General features: G+C 40.4%; 1 protein-coding gene across 1 annotated transcript in view; it reads left to right on the forward strand.

Annotated features, from left to right (window-relative positions):
- The window catches only part of CAPN13 (calpain 13), an 89,394-nt gene that overhangs the window by 48,817 nt on the left and 19,188 nt on the right, over nucleotides 1-21,389 (forward strand). The window contains exons 7-10 of the mRNA XM_067462573.1: nucleotides 2,677-2,751; nucleotides 12,170-12,255; nucleotides 16,314-16,388; nucleotides 20,624-20,784. Of these exons, the coding sequence (XP_067318674.1) occupies nucleotides 2,677-2,751; nucleotides 12,170-12,255; nucleotides 16,314-16,388; nucleotides 20,624-20,784 (397 nt within the window). The remainder of the gene's footprint in view (nucleotides 1-2,676; nucleotides 2,752-12,169; nucleotides 12,256-16,313; nucleotides 16,389-20,623; nucleotides 20,785-21,389) is intronic.

Raw genomic sequence — 21,389 nt, forward strand, 5'->3', positions numbered from 1 at the left:
TACATGGTGATCATGTCCCCTCTCAACCTTCTCTTTTGCAAGCTAAATGCTCCTCATAGGGCATGGTCTTCAAACCTTTGATCATTTCAGTTGCCCTCCTATGGATGCCTTCCAGCGTGTCAATATCTCTTTTAAACTGTGATGCCCAGAATTGGGCACAGTATTCCAGGTGACGTCTAATAGCAGTAGAATAGAGAGGCACAATGACTTCCCTCGATCTAGACACTATACTCCTTTTGATGCAGCCCAAAATCCCATTGGTTTTTTAAGCTGCTGCATCACATTGATGGGTCATGTTCAACTAGTTGCCAATGAAGACTCCAAGATCATCTTCACATGTACTGTTGTCAAGCCAGGCATCGCCCATCCTGTATCTTTGTATTTTATTTTTTCTGCCTAAGTGTAGTATCTTACATTTGTCCTTGTTGAAATTTATTTTTGTTAGTTTTGGCCCAGCTCTCTAATCTGTTTAGGTCATTTTGAATTCTGATCCTGCCCTCTGGAGTTTTAGCTATCCTTCCAAAATTAGTGTCATCTGTAAACTTGATAAGTGTGCTCTCTAAAATTTCATCCAAGTCATTAATAAGGATGTTGAACAGAACTGGGTCCAGGACCGAACCCTGTGGCACTCCACTAGTCATTTCTTTCCAGAATGAAGTGGAACCTTTGGTGAGCATCTTTTGGGTTCAGTCACTTAACCAATTATAGATCTACTTAATAGAAGCATTGCCTAGCCCACATTTGACTAGTTTGCTTGCAAGAAGGTCATGGGGTCCCTTGTTGAAGATCTTACTAAAATCAAGATATGCTACATCCATGGCATTCCCTGCATCTGCCAAGCTAGTAACTCTATTGAGAAATGAAAAGAGATTAGTCTAGCATGACTTGTTTTTGAGAAATTCATGTTGACTTTTAGTAATCACAGCATTCCTTTCTAAGTGATTGCATACTCCCTCCTTAATGATCTGCTCCAGGGTCTTTTCTGGTATTGATGTCAGGTTGACTGGACGGTAATGGTTTAGGTCCTCTTTTTCTCCCTTCTTGAAGATATGGACATATATTTGCCCTCCTCCAGTTTGCTAGGACTTTTCCAAGAATTCTCAAAGATTACTTCCAGTGGTTCTGAAATGACTTCTGCTAATTCCTTAATACTCTTGGATGTAGTTCATCTGGCCCCAGAGACTTGAATTCATTTAGAGTACTCCTGGATTATTTCTTCACCTATTTTGGGTTGCATTTCCCCTATTACCTCGTGTGCTCCATATTGCTCTGGTTGAACAACTATCTCTTTTTGGGGGAAGACTGTGGCAAAGAAGGTGTTAAGCAGATTTACCTTTTCCCTATCCCCTGTTAGCATTTCACCACCTTCTCCAGGCAGAGGCTCTACTGTTTTTTTTTTCTTCCTTTTTCTCCTGACATAACCAAAGAACCCCTTTTTATTGTTTTTATTCTCTTTGGCAAGCCTGGGCTCATTTTGCACCTTAGCTTTATGAACCTTTTTCCTACATATGTTGGTTATTTGTTTGAATTCCTCTTTGGAGATTTTCCCCCATTTCCATTTCTTGTACCTGTTCCTTTTACATCTTAGCTCAGTTGAAAGTATTTTTGGGCCTCTATTCTGGTTTCTTTAGATTTCCCTTATATTTTCTCCTTGTTGGCATTGTTTGCATTTGTGCCTTCAGTATCTCACTTTTAAAGAAATTCCATCCATCATTAACTCTCTTCTCTTTAAGCACTCCTCTCCATGGGATCACATTCAGCATTTCCCTAAATTTCCTGAAGTCAGCTCTTCTAAAATCTAGAATGTATGTCTGACTTCTCTTAGTGTCCCCTTTCCTCTGTTTCAGAAGGTGCACATGGTCACTCCTACATAAGGATCCCATCAATTCCACTCAATTTACTAGGTCTCAGTGTTGGTTAAGATGAGATTCAGAATAGTTAATCCCTTGTTGCTTCTCCCACCTTCTGGACAATAAAATTGCAAGGCACTTAGAGAGGAACAAGGAGAATCTGGCAATGGAATGGAAAAAATGGATCCAAAGATTCTCCTAATGTGCACTGAAGTATAAATATCTAGCATAGTATCTTATTGCTGTTTCTAGAGCAAAAATTCATGGTGGAAAGGAGGGAGATGAAAATGTCCACTAGAATTTAAAATGACTTTAAAAATACTTCCATATCAATACGGACCCAACAGGATTTTGAATACAATAGAATTTCTAAGAGAGAAGCACTTCCTCAGTCTACCAGGGATTTCTTCACATAGCTGTAGTATTATATTTCTACTCTAATGTTCATGTCTGCATCCTATGAAATCTTAGAATTCACAGTTTTAGGACCTTATCAGATGGTCATTATTAAAGTGGGGGACAGCAAGGGAAATCATGCGGTCCATAGTATCCCTTGCTATGATGTTTCTTGGTCTGTTCCACTTCCTTTTTGCCTTCTCTGGCATTGTTGTCATCCATGGTCAATGCTGCCAGCACAGAGACCAAGAGTCCCACTGGAATTAGGCCTGCATCATGTGATGGGCTCTGGGGGACTCCATATTGGCAGTAGAGAGAAACGGAGAAAAGGTGCCCCAATAATGCAGTCATATAAAATACACAGTCATTTATTTGATCTAATGTAGATGTGAGTGATTTTACATTGTCTTGACATTTTCCCCCCATTCAGAAGTTTCCAGGTAATATCCAGTTGGAGAATGGAATTGTGCAGCTTCATGCTTACACTGTCATATGGGCAACAGAGGTAAAAAAAAAAATCCTACCCCTTCCTGTTCATCTTTATTGCTTCCTTCTAATGAGTGACTGGCTTTCTGAAAAAATGTCTTTGCTTTCATAGATTTATTGCTTGTAGGTTACCTTTTGTTGATTTAATCTAGAGCTGCCTGGAGATCAGATAATTTTATTTCTGCCTTCCTTATTTCCTGAAATGTCAGAAACCCGAGAGCTTCATGCACAACTAAAAAGATGATGAAGTTAGAAAAGCCACCTGTTATTAGTCATTTCTAAACAAGAAATCAAAAGTGTTGAAACTCTAAACCTGTAATTAATTAATTAATTATCACAATTGATTCAATTCAGCCACTCTCACTGCCAACAAATTTGACCGATTTACTGTGGTGAGTCAAATAGATCAGCCTGTTTCAGGGAAGGAATACTAAAAGGCTACCAAGAGGTTAAGGCTGGCACTCCAGACTTTATGCTAAACTTTAAAGGAGCTATACAAAATGCTGAATTTATTGAATTTGGTTGTTTAGTTGTTCGGTCACTTGCAACTCTTTATAATCTCATGAACCAGCCCACTCCAGAACTCTCTGTTGGCCATTACCACCCCAGCTCCTTCAAGATCAAGCCAGTCACTTCAACGATAACATCCATCCATCTTGCCCTTGGTCAGCCCCTCTTCCCTTTTCCTTCCATTTTCCCCACCATCATTATTTTCTCCAAGCTTTCCTGTCTCTCATTATGTGGCCAAAGTACTTCATATTTGCCTCTAATTGTTCCTTGGAATGAAGACTGGAGCACAGCCACTGCCCTTCTTGTTACCAGGCAAAGAGGACCTTGGCAATATTTTCCATAAAGGACAAACAAGATATATCTATTACAGGTTGAGTCTTATCCTTTTTTTATTGTTTTTATTGATTTTTATTCAGAAATACAGAGGGAAAGAAAAAATAAACAATGCCAGGAAAATATTTTTTCATAATATATAATACTAAGCTACAATGAACACAACTCTAGGACAATCACCCTAACATAAACAAACCCACACTAGTGAACACATTCTAAACATATAACCTACTAAAGCTAATCTACAAGCTTCACACTCACTGCCTGTTGATTTTTAATTATTTTCCACTCTCTTTAGATATCGCTATATATCAACATTTCTGCTTTTAATACCACTCTTCTCAATCAGAAAACAGCAACAACAAAAAGAAATAAATAAGTTCCAGTCTTTCTTAAAATTCATCAAGGATTTCTACTTGATCAGCACCATCTCAGCTAATTCACAAATATTCATCAGCCAACAACAACAACAATAATAATAAACATTTATACTCTGCCATCATCTCACAAAGCATTCAAAGGTGCAAACATGCAATATACAAAAAGAGCAAAGGCATAAAGCGACAACAACCAACCTAAACATCACAACCCCTCCTGATTAAGATCAATAAAATGCAACAATAGCTGCAGAATACAAAACAAACTGCAAACTGATAAAATGTTCTCACCTTTCCAACATCTACTAGAACTGCCTTTATACATCATAGAAAGACTCTCTGGTGTCAAATTCCACCTATATGTCATGTTATAGAAAATTTCTTTCAAATCATTACTCAAAGTGAATTTGAAACTCTTTGCATTGCTCCAGTTGGATTTGTATGCCTAGTTTTTATAATCTTTCACTTTTTCCTCCTCCATTTCATATTTTAACAGCAGTTTATACATATTTGCAATCAAGTGGTTATCCTCAGAATATAATAAACTTTCAATCTCCAAATTAATTTTACCTCCTTAAACCATTCAGTGATATATCTATGAGCAAACCACTGAAACTTTGTCTTTAACTCCTGTCTCATCTTTGGCTTGCATGGATCATTGTTTAATAGTAACAGATTGTTGTAAGCCAACTATTTTTTTCCAACGGAATTTCTCTTCTAAACAAATCTTCATGTAGATACTAAACACCATAATGATAGGGTTCAGCACCTTGGATAGTGACTTTGATGTTAGAACTAAAAAGCGTAATGTAGCTTGTAGCTTCTGTTGCTTCTAACTGGATTCTGCAAATACCTTCTTATTGCGACTGGCCTTTACTTCATAGTTCTTGTGTCAAAAAGGGCTTTGATTTTATCTTTTCGTTATGTTTTAAATGTACTTTAAACTGTTAAAAAGTGGCAATTTTTAAACATAATTGTTTCATGAATTATTTTAACCTTTGTTTTAAATTGGTTGTAAGCTGTCTTGGGTCCAAGGAGAAATGTGCAAGGAGAAATGTAGGGTGTTGATTAATTAATTAAGGCTTTCCTGAAGGAATCAACGTTCAGCCTATTTTTTCCTACCAAAACCACCAATTTTTAACATTTCACTAACCATAGTCTTGAAAAGAGTATGATCTTGAAAGGAGCTGTGAAGGCAAGTGTTAAAGTACTATGAAATATGCTACACAGGGACCTACAAAATGCAGTGGATTCAATTACACATCCTAAGCCCAAGGTCAAAAGTTCAAAATGGGATGAAGAAGTTGTTTTCTTACCTGCAAAGCATAAACCCTTCCTCTACCCAGGCACTAATATCATCTTCTGCAGAAGGAGATCAATTTGGCAGGAAAAAATAATAATCTAGCAATCAGAAAAGAAAGCAAAGGATTTACTGCAGAGGTGGTTCTGTTTTCTGGGTGAAGTTAGTGCTCATCTCTCCAGGGTCATCATTTATGATGCTCATAACCTCAAAGGGAAAAGAAAAGGCCAGAGCTCTGACAATGACCTCAACTAATCCTCAGACATTCTTTCCCTTGACAGTTGTAAGAACACTCACTTATTTGGAATGTATATAGTTTTTCTAGGAACTGAAGTGCTTCGCAAAGAAGTAAAGAGCTGTGTATTATATCTTGGCATTCAACAGGAACATCATTACTTGAACAAGACATTTTGGTGTTGGGTTAAGCATCTGAAGTGTTACTTTCCAGTCCTTTCTTTCTGCAGGCAACTTCTGGGCCCTGTTCTGATACTGGATGACCCTGGTGAACTTAAACTGGTGGCTGAAAGCCATTGTGATCATAAGAAGTTCCAAATTGGATTTAATCTATTTAGTCTGATATTCTAGTCACATGATGGCTTTTTTTGTCATGTCAGGAGTGACTCCTGGTATGAGAGAATTGGCCGTCTGCAAGGACGTTGCCCAGAGGACGCCTGGATGATTTGATGTTTTTATCATCCTTGTGAGAGGCTTCTCTCATGTCCCCGCATGAGGAGCTGGAGCTGATAGAGGGAGCTCATCCGCCTCTCCCCGGATTCGAACCTGCGACCTGTTGGTCTTCAGTCCTGCCGGCACAGGGCTTTAACCCACTGCGCCACATGATGGCTGATCATTTACCTATGAGAAACCTACTACTAGAACATCATTCCCATAAGGGAAGTGGGCAACTAAATGTCAATTTATTGCCTGTCACCAGTTTTAGTCCATTAAGAATTATGTGAATCTGCCACCTGGGAGAGAATGTTACAAGGGGTACTACCTGTCTTATTGATTGTGCTATGTAGTCATCCTGACTAGTGACCATTGATGAATCCCTCCTCAATTACTTTATCTAACTTTTGTTGAATTATGAGACTAGGGGAGATGTTTGCCCCTGATTCCTTTCTCTATATTGCACATTCCCAGATCTTGCTGTCCAGCACAGGTTAAGTGATAGGTCCTGTTGGATCACTGAGGAACCAGCAGCTAACCAAGGGTGTCCAACCCTCTCTGTTTCATTGCAGTACTGATTATTTCCTCCTCCCACCTCTGCATATATTCATTTATGGATGATATTTAGTTGATAAGAACAAAAGTATTCAACCTCATTGAGGAAACAGAGAGAATCAGAGTATGTGAATGCTCTGTCCTGTAAATACATATCCTGTTGTTTGTAAGCTGAAAAAATTAAACTCATGCTGTGCAGAATGTAAGATTAAATAGCCTGTGACATTCATACAATTTTATGACTGAATGTCTCCTCTTTTAAATGTAAAGATCCCTATTACTGTTGTTCACTGCTAAAGCAGTGAACTTTGATGAAAAAGATAATCAAGACAGTAGGCCTGCTGTGAGTAGTAGTGGCATTTCTAGCCCATCAACAAGGGAAGAGGATTCATACATCCTCCAGCCCAGTATAACAGAAACATTATCTGCCAATTAATTACCTCGACAGAGATACACACCTTGTCATGCTCGTGGTTGATTCTTACCTACTGAATTCCAAATGGAAAATGATTTCAGATATGTCAAGTTTTATTTGATGCTTAGACCATAAACAAACAAAATACATGAAAACCAGATAATTCAATACAATATAAAATACACCATTAAAATCCTATATTAAATGCTACATATATCAATGGCGAGATATGCCTCTAAAATACTACATAAGATACTGCATGGATTAGCACCTGCATAGTTAAAAACCAGGTAAAACCAAGTAAATTCAGCATTATTAAAACTTAAACAGGGAATACTTTGGATATGAACAGCCACTATTAGTTAAAAGCATTCCCAGAACAGCCAACTGCATTATCAGAAATTAATCTTGCCCAGGCTTTCTGTGCTGCCAGGGTAAAAAGGGACACTTTGTAAATAACCACAGGGTTAATGTTAGCTAAAGGTAGAAAATCTTTTCTGACACCATATTGGTTTTAAGGAGATAAAGAATAGGCCCCAGGATTTTAGTTCTTGGCTCATAATTCAGAGGGCAGGAAAACAAATAATGAGGCAAATCTTCAATTTCTGGACTCCCGCGCACACATAAACGAAGAGCCTGAAGGGTACCAATGATTTAAGACAGGGGTCCTCAAAAATGTTAAGCAGAGGTCCTGTTCATAGTCCATCAGACTGTTATGGAAAAATACATGGATGAATTCCTAGGCACACAGAGCATATCTTATTTTAGTCCAAAAAATAATTAACGAACAAAAAAACATAAACTTACCAGTATTTCAATGGGAAGTGTGGCCTGCTTTTGGCTAATGAGATAGTCAGGTTAATTAGAATTGTTCTTATTGTGTGCTTTTAAGTCATTTCAGACTTAAAATAACCCTAAGTCTAAAGTTTAGGGTGGGGCCAGGTAAATGACCTTGGAGGCCTGAATCTGGCCTGCAAGCCTTAATTTGGAGACCCGTAATGCTTTTGTAAACCTGATTAACTATTTAAGTTTCAGTTTTAAGTGTGTCAAAACACAGTGAGAACAATGAAGGCTTGAGAGACAGGTGGGATATTGTCAGGACCATGGGGCCAGATGAGGAAGAGGAGGCCTTCCTCCAAGCAGGAGAATATGAGCCTTAGGAAGAGGCATTTGGTCTATCTGTGGAATCGTCATGTTTTGTTCTGGGTGTGAAATGTCTTCTCATTATGTTTCTCATCCTTTTCCATTTTTGGAGCCCTTGCAAACCAGTTCCCTAGGATCTCTCTGCCTCTCAAAAATGGTAGTGTGATAATCATCTGCTTTCATTCTGCTTCATATTATCTCCTCACTCTAAAAACAGAAGCTCTTCCATTGATCAGGGTTATCAAAAGTGGGTTTTTTAAAAAAGAAAAGTGTAATAATTAAACTATATTTTTAACCCACCCTATCTCTCCGAGGGGACTCAGGGTGTAAGAATTTCCTTTGGTCCCTTAAGGTCTTTGTGAAAAAAGGGCAACATAGTCACTGTCCTTTACAATCAAAACCTTCCTCTGCCTACCAATGGTCTAACTTCACTGTCTGACTTGCACCCAAATTCTGTTGCCCTTCAATACTATGTGTCCTCCTGGCAGCCAACCTGGGCAAGGCAGGAGATAATCAGCAGCTGCTCTTAGAGTCAGAAGAAGTTACAAAGAATTGGTACAGTGCTCCCTAGGTGTTGTAAAGCTGTGTAGAACACAGCTTAGTTTAAACAAACAACAGGAACAAGTCATCCAAAGCCAAGAATCTAATATCAGAGCAGCCGAGTTAAGGAGTCCATGGAAGTCTAACCAGAATAACAAGACTAGGTCTGAAGTCAGAAGCACAAAGTACAAACAACAAACAGAGATGTGTGAGCCAATGTTGAAGTCCAAAGTCCAAGAAGCCAGTCAGAAATCAAGCTGGTAAAACAACAGATCCATATCAGGATAAATGGGTATTGGATTTTAGTCATATAACAACATTGCTGCAAAAGTGTCACAACACTGAGAACTTTATATCAAGATCTTCGCTGCTGCCTGAGTAATGGGCATTTTTCAGATAACTCAAGAGACCTGTGAAGACTTGCCATCTCTATCCAACACTCTAGAGGTGTGGGTATGTTTAGCCATTGTGTAGCTTGTTCAGATTTGCTTGCTTCAGCTTCCTCTAGAGGGGCTTATACAGACTGCTTCAGCTGAAGGCTTGTATTGTTTTCTGCAGTGGCTGAGCTAAGCATGGCTCTCTACTGGGAGCTGCTGGCCTCCCTTTCATCTGTTTGTGCTTCTAACAAATACTCATCCTTGCTATCTCAGCTTGTCATGACCCTAGGATATAGAGCTTTAGGCACTGCCTCCTACTTCTCCAGGCAGTGGGACAATTGTTTCTGGATCTGTGCTTCCAGCAATTGGCACTTTTGGAGGTCTTCTATCTTTGCTATGTCTTCTTCCAATGCTACCCACTTGCTGCTTTTCTCCCACTTTCAGGCACTGTTGCAGTCTTTTGATGACTCACAGCTTCTCTGCCCTCATGTGAGCCCCAGTTCTGCTGTGCCTTGCAGCAAGAGTCAATTGGATAACAATTTATAGTATTTAGTGATATATATTCTATATCATTATTTTCTTTATATACACAATTTATACTGGATATCAAGAACGGTGCACAAATAATGATATCACAGGAAAGATCAAAAGCATAGGCAATATAGTTTAGTTTCAAGCCCCCTTTTGAACCACTGCATCCCAGTAATTTGTTCTGCTTTCCCACAATTGTCCCTGCCATTGGCAGGAGAAAGTTCCTCATACAATCCTACCTGATTCCTGTTTTGCCCAGAACCGCAGACATGTTTTTGCATGATTTTGGCTGAATGTGTACAGAACCGTGTAACTACTTCTTATTTTGTAGAAAGTGCACTGTGGCAATAGAAATATGTGTCACTTGGTTATAGTGAATTTTCTTCATTCAGTCTCATAACAGAATGAAATCATATTGAGACCTTCAAACTAGAGTGGAATAGGGGAGAAAACAACCAGGCTCTATACTGGAATTGACCCTAGAAAATAAGAAGAATGACAAAATTGTATTACTTCGACTCCAAATTATTACAAGCCTGACCCTTCTGACCCCCAATATATCACTGGCATTCTATTATGTTATTTTGAAAATTGGAGTATGTAAACATTCAATAATGTATCTATGAGTTTTTGTAATAAACCTGAGATAGAATCTATGAAAAAGCAGTGTTATTTTGGGTAGAAAATGCTCACTGAGTCTGAACACATAGATTTAGTTGGCTGTTAGTTATACAGGCAGAGAAACATGTTAATATCAAGCTGTAAATAGAATCCAGGAGGATTCAGTAATTACATTCCAAGGTGACAAACCTCTAAGATTTATGGCATATCTGCTTGGGAACATCCCGTGCTTTCAGTTTATTTGCAACTGGAAGTGCAGAAAGCAGTAGCTCTCAAAAGAAGCTATCACAATATAGTTTGTACCTATTAACATTGCCTTTTTCCGCGCACATGAACAGTGGAGCCTATGTGAAAATTTTAATTTCATGCAGATGCAGAACGGCATGAAGAGAACTGAGGATAAGTCAGTAAATGCTTTTGTAAACCTGACTAACTATATGGGTTTCAGTTTTAAGTGTATCAAACCACAAATGAGAACAATGAGGGTTTGAGAGACCGGTGGAATATTGTCAGGACCATGGGGCCAGATGAAGATGATTGGGGTGGGGGCATTCCTCCCAGCAGCACAATCTGAGCCTTAGGAAGAGGAACAGCCTGATGTTACTAAGGCTGAGCAGGAAGAGGCCCTTCCATGAATGGAAACACCTGAGCCGGACCAGGAGGAGGAGGAAGAACAGGCATTGGCTCACCCCGCTGGCTCCAGCTCAGGATTGATGCCACCAAACTGCAATGGTTTAACTGATTGGCTGAAAAAAGAAAATAACACCTGCAAAGAGTTATCAGGAGCTGCATAAAGAGCTGTGTTTGGAACAGTTGACTGCTGGAGGCGATCATTGTTTGGTTCTGCAATCATAAATCCTTGATGCCCTTGTACCTTTGCACTACAATTGTGGATATTGGATTTACATTTTTTTTCATGAAACCGGGTTTTTATGAGAATTGGAAGGAAATGACGCCAATTGTTTTGTTTCTAAGTAATTATTAAAATCAGAACAGCTGCTTCATCACAGTAGAGAATGAACCCACTCCAAATCTGGTCTCTGCCCCCTGCAGAACCCTGGGGACCATAGTCCAGTGAGGCTCTTAAAGGCTCCTCGATAAACTACAAACCCCAGAACTCCGCAGGAGACAGCAACCGGATCCAAAGTTTTTAACCCTGGGCTACACCTTGGATATCAGACCTGGACTTGCAATAAACTTCAGTGTACTTTGACCCCTTGGAATGGACATTGGAATTGGCTTGCTTTACCAAACTGCCTATGGTGTTAAATCCTGGACTGCCTCTGATTACTCTTAAAAGGAAGGCTGCAGACAGCTGACAGATATAGAATCATAGAGTTGGAAGAGACCTCGTGGGCCATCCAGCCCAACCCCCTTCCAAGAAGCAGGACAATTGCGTTCAAAGAATAACTTCAGTCAGTCAATTAATTAATCATACCAATAGCATCATAGTAAATAAAAATAGAAAATAACCACCACTACTTTAGATTATTGAACAGTTTCAGGCTATAGTGTTTACATTTTCATGCTTATTTCTCCTAATATACATATTTTGTATGTATAGCTACCTATTTTCCATGTTTTTCAACTTCAGATTGCAAGGACTAGCAATTTCTTGCAAAATAATGCATATTAAATATATATTCACTAATTTACATATTTGGTACTAGATATTTTAATATACATTTGACTGGAGAACTGTATAATAAAATCTAAAAAAGTGTAAATAACACTGTGTTACATTTGCTTCATACACTGATTTGGGAGATGCAAATTAGGTTCTCCTTACAATGCAAAAAACAAGTTTTTTTCTCCCATCCCAAGTCCATAGTGAGTTGCTACATATTATTGACAGCAATGAGACTAAAGTCACTGTGTGAAGAATTGCATCAATTGTTTACTTGCTTCAGGCAGCTAATGTCAGGAGCTAAACACTAATAGCATAATACAATGATAGTATAAGTGTACATTTTGTGTATTAAAGCAAATACATCTACTCGTCTCTGTTCCACTCAACAACATAAACATGCAAAAACGATTGTGTTTTATTCTCTCTTTCTGAATAGGTACCTTACATGGATGGGAAGGAAAGTTTAGTCAGACTTTGGAATCCGTATGGCAATACAGAATGGAAAGGCGCTTGGAGTGATCGGTATAACATTTTAAGATTTTATTGGGAGTATTGGGATGAAAATCTTCTAACAACTGGAATATAGGGAGTTCCAATTAATCCCCTGTAAGGGCTAATCAGTCTATTGTTTCTGTGTTTCAGTTCTACGTAGTCATCGTAGATTTGATCGAATCTAGTCTAGATTAGAATAGGTAATTCATTGTCACTGTTTATCTAATTAATATTTGTATGCTTTTCCTTATTCTTGATATTTTGTAATTCTGCTTTGATCCCTGGTCAACAACAGCCTTTGTTTAAGTCTTCCAAACTTAGATCCAGAGTTTCCTTGATTGAATCACTTTGTCTATAATGTGGTCTTTCTTTTTTCCTACGGCCTTCTACTTTACTGGGCATTATCATCATGCCATCTTATAGTAAGCCCAACATAGGATATGCTCAATGTAATCATTTAGGCTCCTAATAGCTCCCTGTTGGTGCTTCTAGACCAGTGGTTCTCAACCTGGGGTCCCCAGATGTTTTCGGCCTTCAACTCCCAGAAATTCTAACAGTTGGTAAACTGACTGGGATTTCTGGGAGTTGTAGGCCAGAAACATCTGGGGACCACAGGTTGAGAACCACTGTTCTAGACCTCACAAGAACCTTCAATACTATCAACCATGATATCCTTCTGGAACACCTGGAAGGGCTGGGAATCGGAGGCCCTTTGCTGCAGTGGTTCTGGTCGTACCTCTCAGGCAGGTTCCAGATGGTGGCACTTTGGGGAGAGCTGCTCCTTTAAAAAGGATCTATTATGAGGTGTCCCATGACTGTGGAACGATTTGCTAGAATAACTCCGACAGCTAAATGAGTTGTCAGATTTTAAATACCATGTAAAGACCTATCTCTGCCAGCAGGCCTACATAGAGTATCATTAAACATGAATTTTAAATGTGTGTCTTATGTTTAATCTGTTTTGTGTATTTTAGTATATATTTTATAGACATATGTTTTGGTGTGTGACTTTTATAGCAGTACATTTTAATATGTGTATTTGTGGTGTTTTTGCTGTGCTTGTGTTTTAATTGTTCTATAACCCACCTCGAGCAATGAGGAGACGTGGGTAAGAAATAATAATAATAATTATTATTATTATTATTATTATTATTATAACAAGAGTTCGGGCTTAGCTTCAATTTTTTTGTGTTCTGTGATACCAGCTTGCCCATTTTTCTTAATTAGTCTAACTTTTGTATTGAATGCTCTATTTTTCTTTTTGAAATTTAGTTTTTCAGGTTCTTTTAAAGTGATATAAAAATAAGTGAAGGAGCAGAAGTCTTTCCAGAACTTCTGCCTGCATTGGGGGTGGAGTGAGGCAAGGGCAGATTGATTGGCAGACTGCTACTACTGCTGCCTAACCAATATTTCTCCTTTTTCTTACTCTGTAGAATATTCTTTTTCATGTTTGAAAATTTCACTAGAATCAGCCTTGGGCCACAAAATTTGAATCTTGTGTCTCCCATGAATTTCGCAGGGAGTGATTTAAGCCTGCACATAATGAACTTAGTAAAACTTATAATAACACAATGGACTTGTACTTCATGATGTAGCATGTAGAAACTAATGAGCTAAGACTTTAAACTATATTGTTACAGACTGGGAAGATTATTTTTCAGTTTCAGGTTTTTAAATTGTATTAGATTTTAGCCATTCTTGTAATCCTCTCCGAGCCCCAGGGGAGTGGCGGCATATAAGTTCAAATAATAAATAAATAGTAAAAAAAAAAAAACAAGTCTGTTTGACAGCCAATAGCCAAGTTAAGAGTCTCCTCTGATACTTATCATTGATTTGTATCTAAGTAAGATCAGCATAAGGTAGATTTGAAACCAGTAAAATTATGGGTTGGAAAATGCCAATTATCTGCTTAAAAGCTAATAGGCAAAAACAAGATAAAAGCTGATTCCAGAATAGGCAGAAACAAGCAATCTCATGATTGCTTCCAGAAACTTCAGCAATGGTGGAAACAGAGGTAGTCATTCCTTGCAATGGAATATCTTGCTAAATAAGGTGTTTAGACAAGGTAAATCTTCAATAATGCTAATTTAGATGAAACATCATAAAATGCTTGTTTTCTCAACAGATGAAAAATTCCCCAAGTGCCTAGACCAGGCATGGGCAAACATTTTGCCTTGGGGCCACATTGTGGGCCTGAGAGGGTTGGGCCAGGAGGGAGGGTGGCCAGGCACATGCTGCATGGGATGGACCCAGCAGGGACAGGGCCTGTGAGCGGATGGGGCTGGAAGGGGATGGGGCAGGACCTGGGTCACCCTCAGGTTGTCCTCCTGGCAAAAGGATGGGGCTGCTCACCCCATCCTTATGCCAGGAGGAAAACAAAACACGTGTTGACTGCCCTGATCCTCCTCCCCGATCTTTGGGCTGTCTTCTCAGCATTATTCTAGGAGAAGGGCGAGACAGGCAATGACCGAGAGTGCTCCAGAGGGCTCTCAGTCACTGCGTGCCTTTCTCGGGCCATCCTCTCAGCATAAGGACAGGGCCACTCGCACCGTCCTTATACCGGGAGGAAGGCAAAATATACTGTGGCTTAGAGCACTCCAAAGGGCTCTAATCTTCTGTGTGCCTTCCTCCCCCATCCTTTCTGCATAAGGAAGTGGTGGGCCACCGAGTCCTTATGCCAAGAGGACAGGGAAAATGGGGAGAGCCTGAAGTAAATACAGAGGGCCAAGTCTGGTCCCTGGGCCTTAGTTTGCCCATGCCTGTTCTAGACCATAATGCTTATAGTGCACCGTGTAAATGAAAAAAACCTGTAAAAAATATCACTTCCTCTATAGAAGCTGTTGAATAAACCATGAAACGAGACCATAAAGCCTATGTGATATAACAATCCTCCCTATAGGGAGTGAAAGTGTATATCATTAATTATTTCATATAAATAAATAGTCTATATGATTACAAAAGCATTACAATTTTTTTTTTTAAAAAAAAACACACCATGTCTGAATGTATGCTAAAGGGAGTGTTAATGGAACTTACCTACTTGACAATACTGATAATTACAGACTGGAGTGGCATTAGGCCCAAAGTAGCATCCTAACAGTAAACATGAAAGAACTTCAACTATATACCGGTTAGCTAGCAAGCAACAAAGAAGCATCAGAGATGGGGTCAGGGGGGACTGCACCTGTTTCAATTTGTTTCAAGGTTGAAAATTTTATGGGTAGCACTGTATTATGTTAATACTATACAGCTTAATGGTTATATGCAAATGTATCTGAAGTTCAGCAAACAATAATAGAATTTTCCTTTTTCAAAGTGGAAGTTTAATTTGATGCAAGTAAATTCGGTGCAGCAGACTTAAGTTGTACAGATCAATATAGTTATTGATTCATGCTTAGTTAATTCTATGCAGACAACACAATTATCAATTATAAAACTACAGCTTGAGAATTAACAGTGCTAAATAGCTAATGCTAAGTCTTTGGGATGAAACTCTGTACACCTCATATCACCAGTTAAGGATAGAAAAATAATCATTTCTGTACTAAAAGTGCCTTGAAAGAACACTGGAAACAGTGAAAATGTTGCTATCGGCTTTCATTGAATCTGGGCTGTATTCTCAACACATGTTCAGCAAATAAAAATGAAATCTTGTTTCGATTTTTAAATTTGCGCCATGTTTAGTTCAAATCAATCACTGCCAAAACTATGGCTGAATTACTTTTGATTACATACTTCACATTATACAGTACAAGAAACACATAAGGATAGCAGGGAAGTTCATTAATTTCTCATTTAATGTCTACTTAATTTAATTTATAGGCTTATTTTAACCCTTCCATAATCAATCAATGAATCAGAATGTAGTGAACCTTCTTTGTTATTACTTGTCCAGGTGTTCTGAAGCTGTCTCTGAGGAAGAAACATATACCACCATCATTTTCTAACAAAAACCCCCACCTATTTGTAAAAATATAAAAAAGATGCATTGTGATAGAATATAAGTATTTGCAAGCATGCATATATATTGTGTTTTGATGTATTTTTCATGATATTCTATGGTTTTCATGGCCTTGCATTCTTTATAGTTCCATGGAGTGGAATCACGTTCCAGTATCGTACAGGAAAAAACTCTATGAGGATAAAGATGATGGCGAGTTTTGGTATGATCACCATTAAAAAACTACTTTTTCTAGACTTTTCATTACAATATAGTCAAGATCTCCAAGCATAAAGATAGGGGTGGGTAAGAATGTTGCTTAGTTCATTTTTCATATGTAAGAACATATCAAAATTTTCAACTTTTTCCATAAATGTATACAGTGGTTCTCAACCTCTGGGTCCCCAGGTGTTTTGGCCTACAATTCCCAGAAATCCCAGCTGTTAGGATTTCTGGGAGTTGAAGGCCAAAACATCTGGGGACCCACATGTTGAGAACCACTGCTATAGAAGATATTTCAGATTTTAAGAAGTCAAATGTTGAAGAAATCATAACAGAGAAATGATCAGAATTTTGAAATTTTACTTTTGAGGACTATAATTCCTAGAATCAATTATTCAACATAGTCAGATTTCCAAATTTTCGACACACATACAGGCTGTGTGTGAGAGAAATCTTTTAGGAAACTATTCATGTTGTGTTTATTTATTTATTTATTTTATTTATTTATTTGATACACTTGTATACCGCTAATATCTCAGCCTGTGCGGCGACTCATTGCGGTTTACAACTTGTTAAAATACAATAGTCACTTAAAAATATAAAATAAGATATCAAAATACAAGACATAAAACATACATAGTATGAACATACTTAGTATCGGGCCACCAATACAAGTCGAAAACATCTCATAGTTAAAATCGTAGTTCAGTTCGTTATCCTTGGTTGCAAGTCCATGGTCAAAATAACCTTACATCGGAAATTAGTTAAAAACTTGCTCGAACATCCAAGTTTTTAGATTTTTCCGAAATGCCATTAGCGAGGTGGCTGATCTTAGTTCAATAGGGAGGGCATTCCAAAGCCGGGGGGCCACCACAGAAAAGGCCCTATCTCTCGTTCCCGCGAGCCGCACCTGTGAAGCAGGCGGGATGGAGAGAAGGGCTCCTCCTGAAGATCTTAGGGTCCTGGTGGGCTGATAGGCCGAGATACGTTCGGATAGGTATGTAGGGCCAGAACCGTTTAGGGCTTTAAAGGTCAAAACCAGCACTTTGAATTGGGCTCGGTAGCTGATCGGTAGCCAATGGAGCTGGTACAGCAGAGGAGTTGTGTGCTCCCTGCGCCCTGCTCCTGTTAATACCATGGCTGCCGCCCGTTGGACTAGTTGAAGCTTCCGGGCCGTCTTCAAAGGCAACCCCACGTAGAGAGCGTTGCAGTAATCAAGGCGGGATGTAACCAGAGCGTGGATTACCGTGGCCAAGTCAGACTTCCCAAGGTACGGTCGCAGTTGGCGCACGAGTCTTAACTGTGCAAATGCTCCCCTGGTCACCGCCGAAACCTGGGGATCCAGGCTCAGCGATGAGTCCAGGATCACACCCAAGCTGCGAACCTGTGTCTTCAGGGGGAGTGCGACCCCGTCTAACACAGGCTGTAACCCTATACCCTGTTCGGCCCTGCGACTGACCAGGAGCACCTCTGTCTTGTCTGGATTTAATTTCAATTTGTTCGCCCCCATCCAGACCGTCACAGCGGCCAAGCACCGGTTCAGGACCTCGACAGCCTCCTTAGTAGCGGGTGGAAAGGAGTGACAGAGCTGGACATCATCTGCGTACAGATGACACCGCACCCCGAAACTCCGGATGATCTCGCCCAGCGGCTTCATGTAGATGTTAAACAACATGGGGGACAATATTGAACCCTGAGGAACCCCACAAAACAACGGTTGTGGGGTAGAACAGGAGTCCCCCAGTAACACCTTCTGAGACCGACCCTCGAGGAATGACCGGAGCCACCGCAAAGCAGTACCTCCGAGGCCCATTCCTGCGAGGCGTCCCAGAAGAATACCGTGGTCGACGGTATCGAAGGCCGCTGAGAGGTCGAGAAGCACCAACAGGGACACACTCCCCCTGTCGAGCTCCCGACGGAGATCATCCACTAAGGCGACCAAGGCTGTCTCGGTACCATGCCCCGGCCTAAAGCCAGACTGCGCCGGATCTAGATAATCCGTGTCTACCAAGAATGCCTGGAGTTGTGAGGCCACCACACGTTCCATGACTTTGCCCAAAAAGGGAAGATTGGAAACAGGCCGATAGTTTACCAATTGAGTGGGGTCCAGTGATGGTTTCTTCAACAGCGGTTTTATCACAGCTTGCTTTAAGCTGGCTGGAAAAATGCCTTCCCGAAGGGAGGCATTAACCACCACCTTAACCCACTCGGCCAATCCCCCTCTGGCCTCCTTTAGAAGCCAGGATGGGCAGGGGTCTAGGATGCATGTAGTAGCTCTCATTCCTCCAAGCACCTTGTCCACATCCTCGGTTTGAACCAATTGAAATGAATCCATCAAAATCGGACAAGCAGATGCTCGTGTTACATCCTCAGAGACTGCCGTTAATGTGGCATCCAGTCCAGAGCGGATCAAAGCGACTTTGTCTGCGAAGAACCGAGCAAAAGCTTCACAGCGAGCTGCCGAGTCATCAGGGCACCCATCCTGGATGGTGGGTTTTAAAAGGCCTCTGACAACCCGGAACAGTTCAGCCGGACGGTTCTTTGCAGACGCAATAGAGGCCGCGAAGAAGGTCTTCTTAGCGGCTCTTATTGCCGCGGCATATGACCTTAAAAAGGACACAAACCGTGTTCGGTTTGGCTCGCTCGGATCCGAATGCCACACGCTCTCTAGTTCCCTCTTCTTTCGCTTCAACACCGCCAGCTCCTCAGTAAACCAAGGGGCTGGTTTAGCTCGGCTACTTGAGAGGGGACGTTCTGGAGCGATCGTGTCTATTGCTCTAGTCATCTCCCCATTCCAGAGAGCGACCAGGGCATCAACAGGATCACCAACCGAGGTGGCGGGGAATTCCCCAAGAGCCATCAGGAATCCCTCCGGATCCATAAGCCTCCTGGGGCGGACCAATTTAATAGGTCCTCCACCTCTGCGGAGGTTAGGGGGTGCAGTAAGTCTAAAGCTGACCAGGTGGTGGTCGGTCCATGGCAACGGAGAGATGGATAACTCCTCAACACCGCCACCTTCCTCCCATCCCTGACAGAAAACCAAGTCCAATGTATGTCCAGCACTGTGGGTGGGGCCAGATACTTGTTGGGACAGACCCATGGTCGCCATGGTAGACATGAAGTCCTGAGCCGCTCCCGTTAGGGCAGCCTCGGCGTGGACATTGAAGTCCCCCAGCACAAGCAGCCGTTGGGACTCCAATGCCAGGTCCGAGACTACCCCCGCTAGCTCAGGTAGGGAGACTGTAGTGCAGCGAGGTGGACGGTACACTAACAGAATCCCTAAACTGTCCCGGTCACCCACCCTCAGGTGGACGCATTCAAAATTTGTTGACTGCGGGATGGGGGTCCTGGTCAGAGAAATGGAATCTCTATAGACTACTGCAACCCCGCCTCCCCGCCCTCCGGATCTCGGTTGATGCTGCACAGAGAACCCGGGTGGACAAAGCTGGGTCAAGTTTACACCTCCAGCTTCGTCCAGCCAGGTCTCTGTGATGCACGCCAGATCTGCCCGTTCATCCAGGATTAAGTCCTGGATGAAAGTTGTTTTGCCATTGACAGATCTGGCGTTCAACAGCACCACTTTCAATCCCGAGGGACCGCCATCCTGGTTACACCTACTTACCGTATCAGGAGACCGGTTTGGAATTACTAAAGTTGTTCCCCGTTCCCTAGGCCGAATTAAAGGTCTCCTTTTCCCGTATCTCCCCTTCCCCACCACGACTTCTATGGGGGCTCCTCGGTGTTGTGATAAGATGAAAGGGATAAAGGTATTTTGTAACAGTAGAATTCAGTAGCTTGCAGCATATTTGGGGGATATTTTTAATTACTTTTTTTGAAGAAATTGAGAAATAATTACTTTCAATACTACATTACTACATTCATTAGTTTGAATTCTAAATAGTAGACTGTAGTCTGTGAAGTTTTTTTTCTGAGTAAAGGGTGCTTTTTTGGTCAGGATAAACAATTTCTACTTGTCTTTTTAATGCATTTTGTTAGAATTCTATACATTTCACTCCCCCCCCCCCCAAAAAAAAACACCTTTGTAACCCACATGTCTGCAGATTAGGACTGAAAATGTGATAGAAACTTGCAGAGATTGTAAAATAGACACTGTACTATATCCTTGTTGAGTCATTTATCTGGAGTTCTCTAAAAAACAACCCAAATCAAATTTAGAAGTAATTGCATTTCAACAACAGGAATTTAACTGGAATAAAGCATCTTATCTTTTATCAGGATATCTTATAAAGATTTCAGAGAAAACTTTTCATTCCTGATTATTTGCAATGATGTGCCAACATGCCTGGACTCTGGAGAACAGAGGAACACTACTTGGTCTGTGGAAAAACATGTCAACACGTTTTCAGGAGCCTCTCTAGGAAACAGTTATTATGAAGGTAAAATCGCCCTAACCTTCTCTTAGTAATTTCCTTAGCTTTAAATCAATTTCTAAGTAATAAACAATTCTCAGAATCTAAACTGGAAAAATAAGTGTTAAAATGAATGAATGCTTTATCTTTCCTTGTTCCATAGACATCAGTCAAGGCATAGTAGAAGACTATATATTAATAGAAAGAAAAATACAGATCTTGGTTTTACAACTCAATGGACCTCAATTGTGTAAGCTAGTTTGGTGTAGTTTTGTGTATTTAGACAAAGACTTTTGGAGAAGCATTCATTTATAGTATGGAGTACTGTAACAAAAGCAGTCAAAGGATACATTACAAAGTCTGACTGAATAATATCAATGAAACATCAGGGGGAAACCTTCAATATAACCATAATCCAAGTTTGTGCTCCAAGGCAGCAGAAGAAGACATCTGAAGATTCTGTGTTGGAGTCTAGGAGAAAAATGGATCATGTACCAAATCAGGAATTCTTTTTAACCATAGGTGACTGGAATACAAAAGCAGGATGCAGAGCAGACTCAAGGATTGTAGGAAAAATTAACCTAGGATCAAGAAATAAAGCAGAAGAGTGACAGAGCCCCAATCTACACTGA

This window comes from Anolis sagrei, chromosome 1 (assembly GCF_037176765.1).
Source record: "Anolis sagrei isolate rAnoSag1 chromosome 1, rAnoSag1.mat, whole genome shotgun sequence".
Taxonomy (NCBI): Eukaryota; Metazoa; Chordata; class Lepidosauria; order Squamata; family Dactyloidae; genus Anolis; species Anolis sagrei.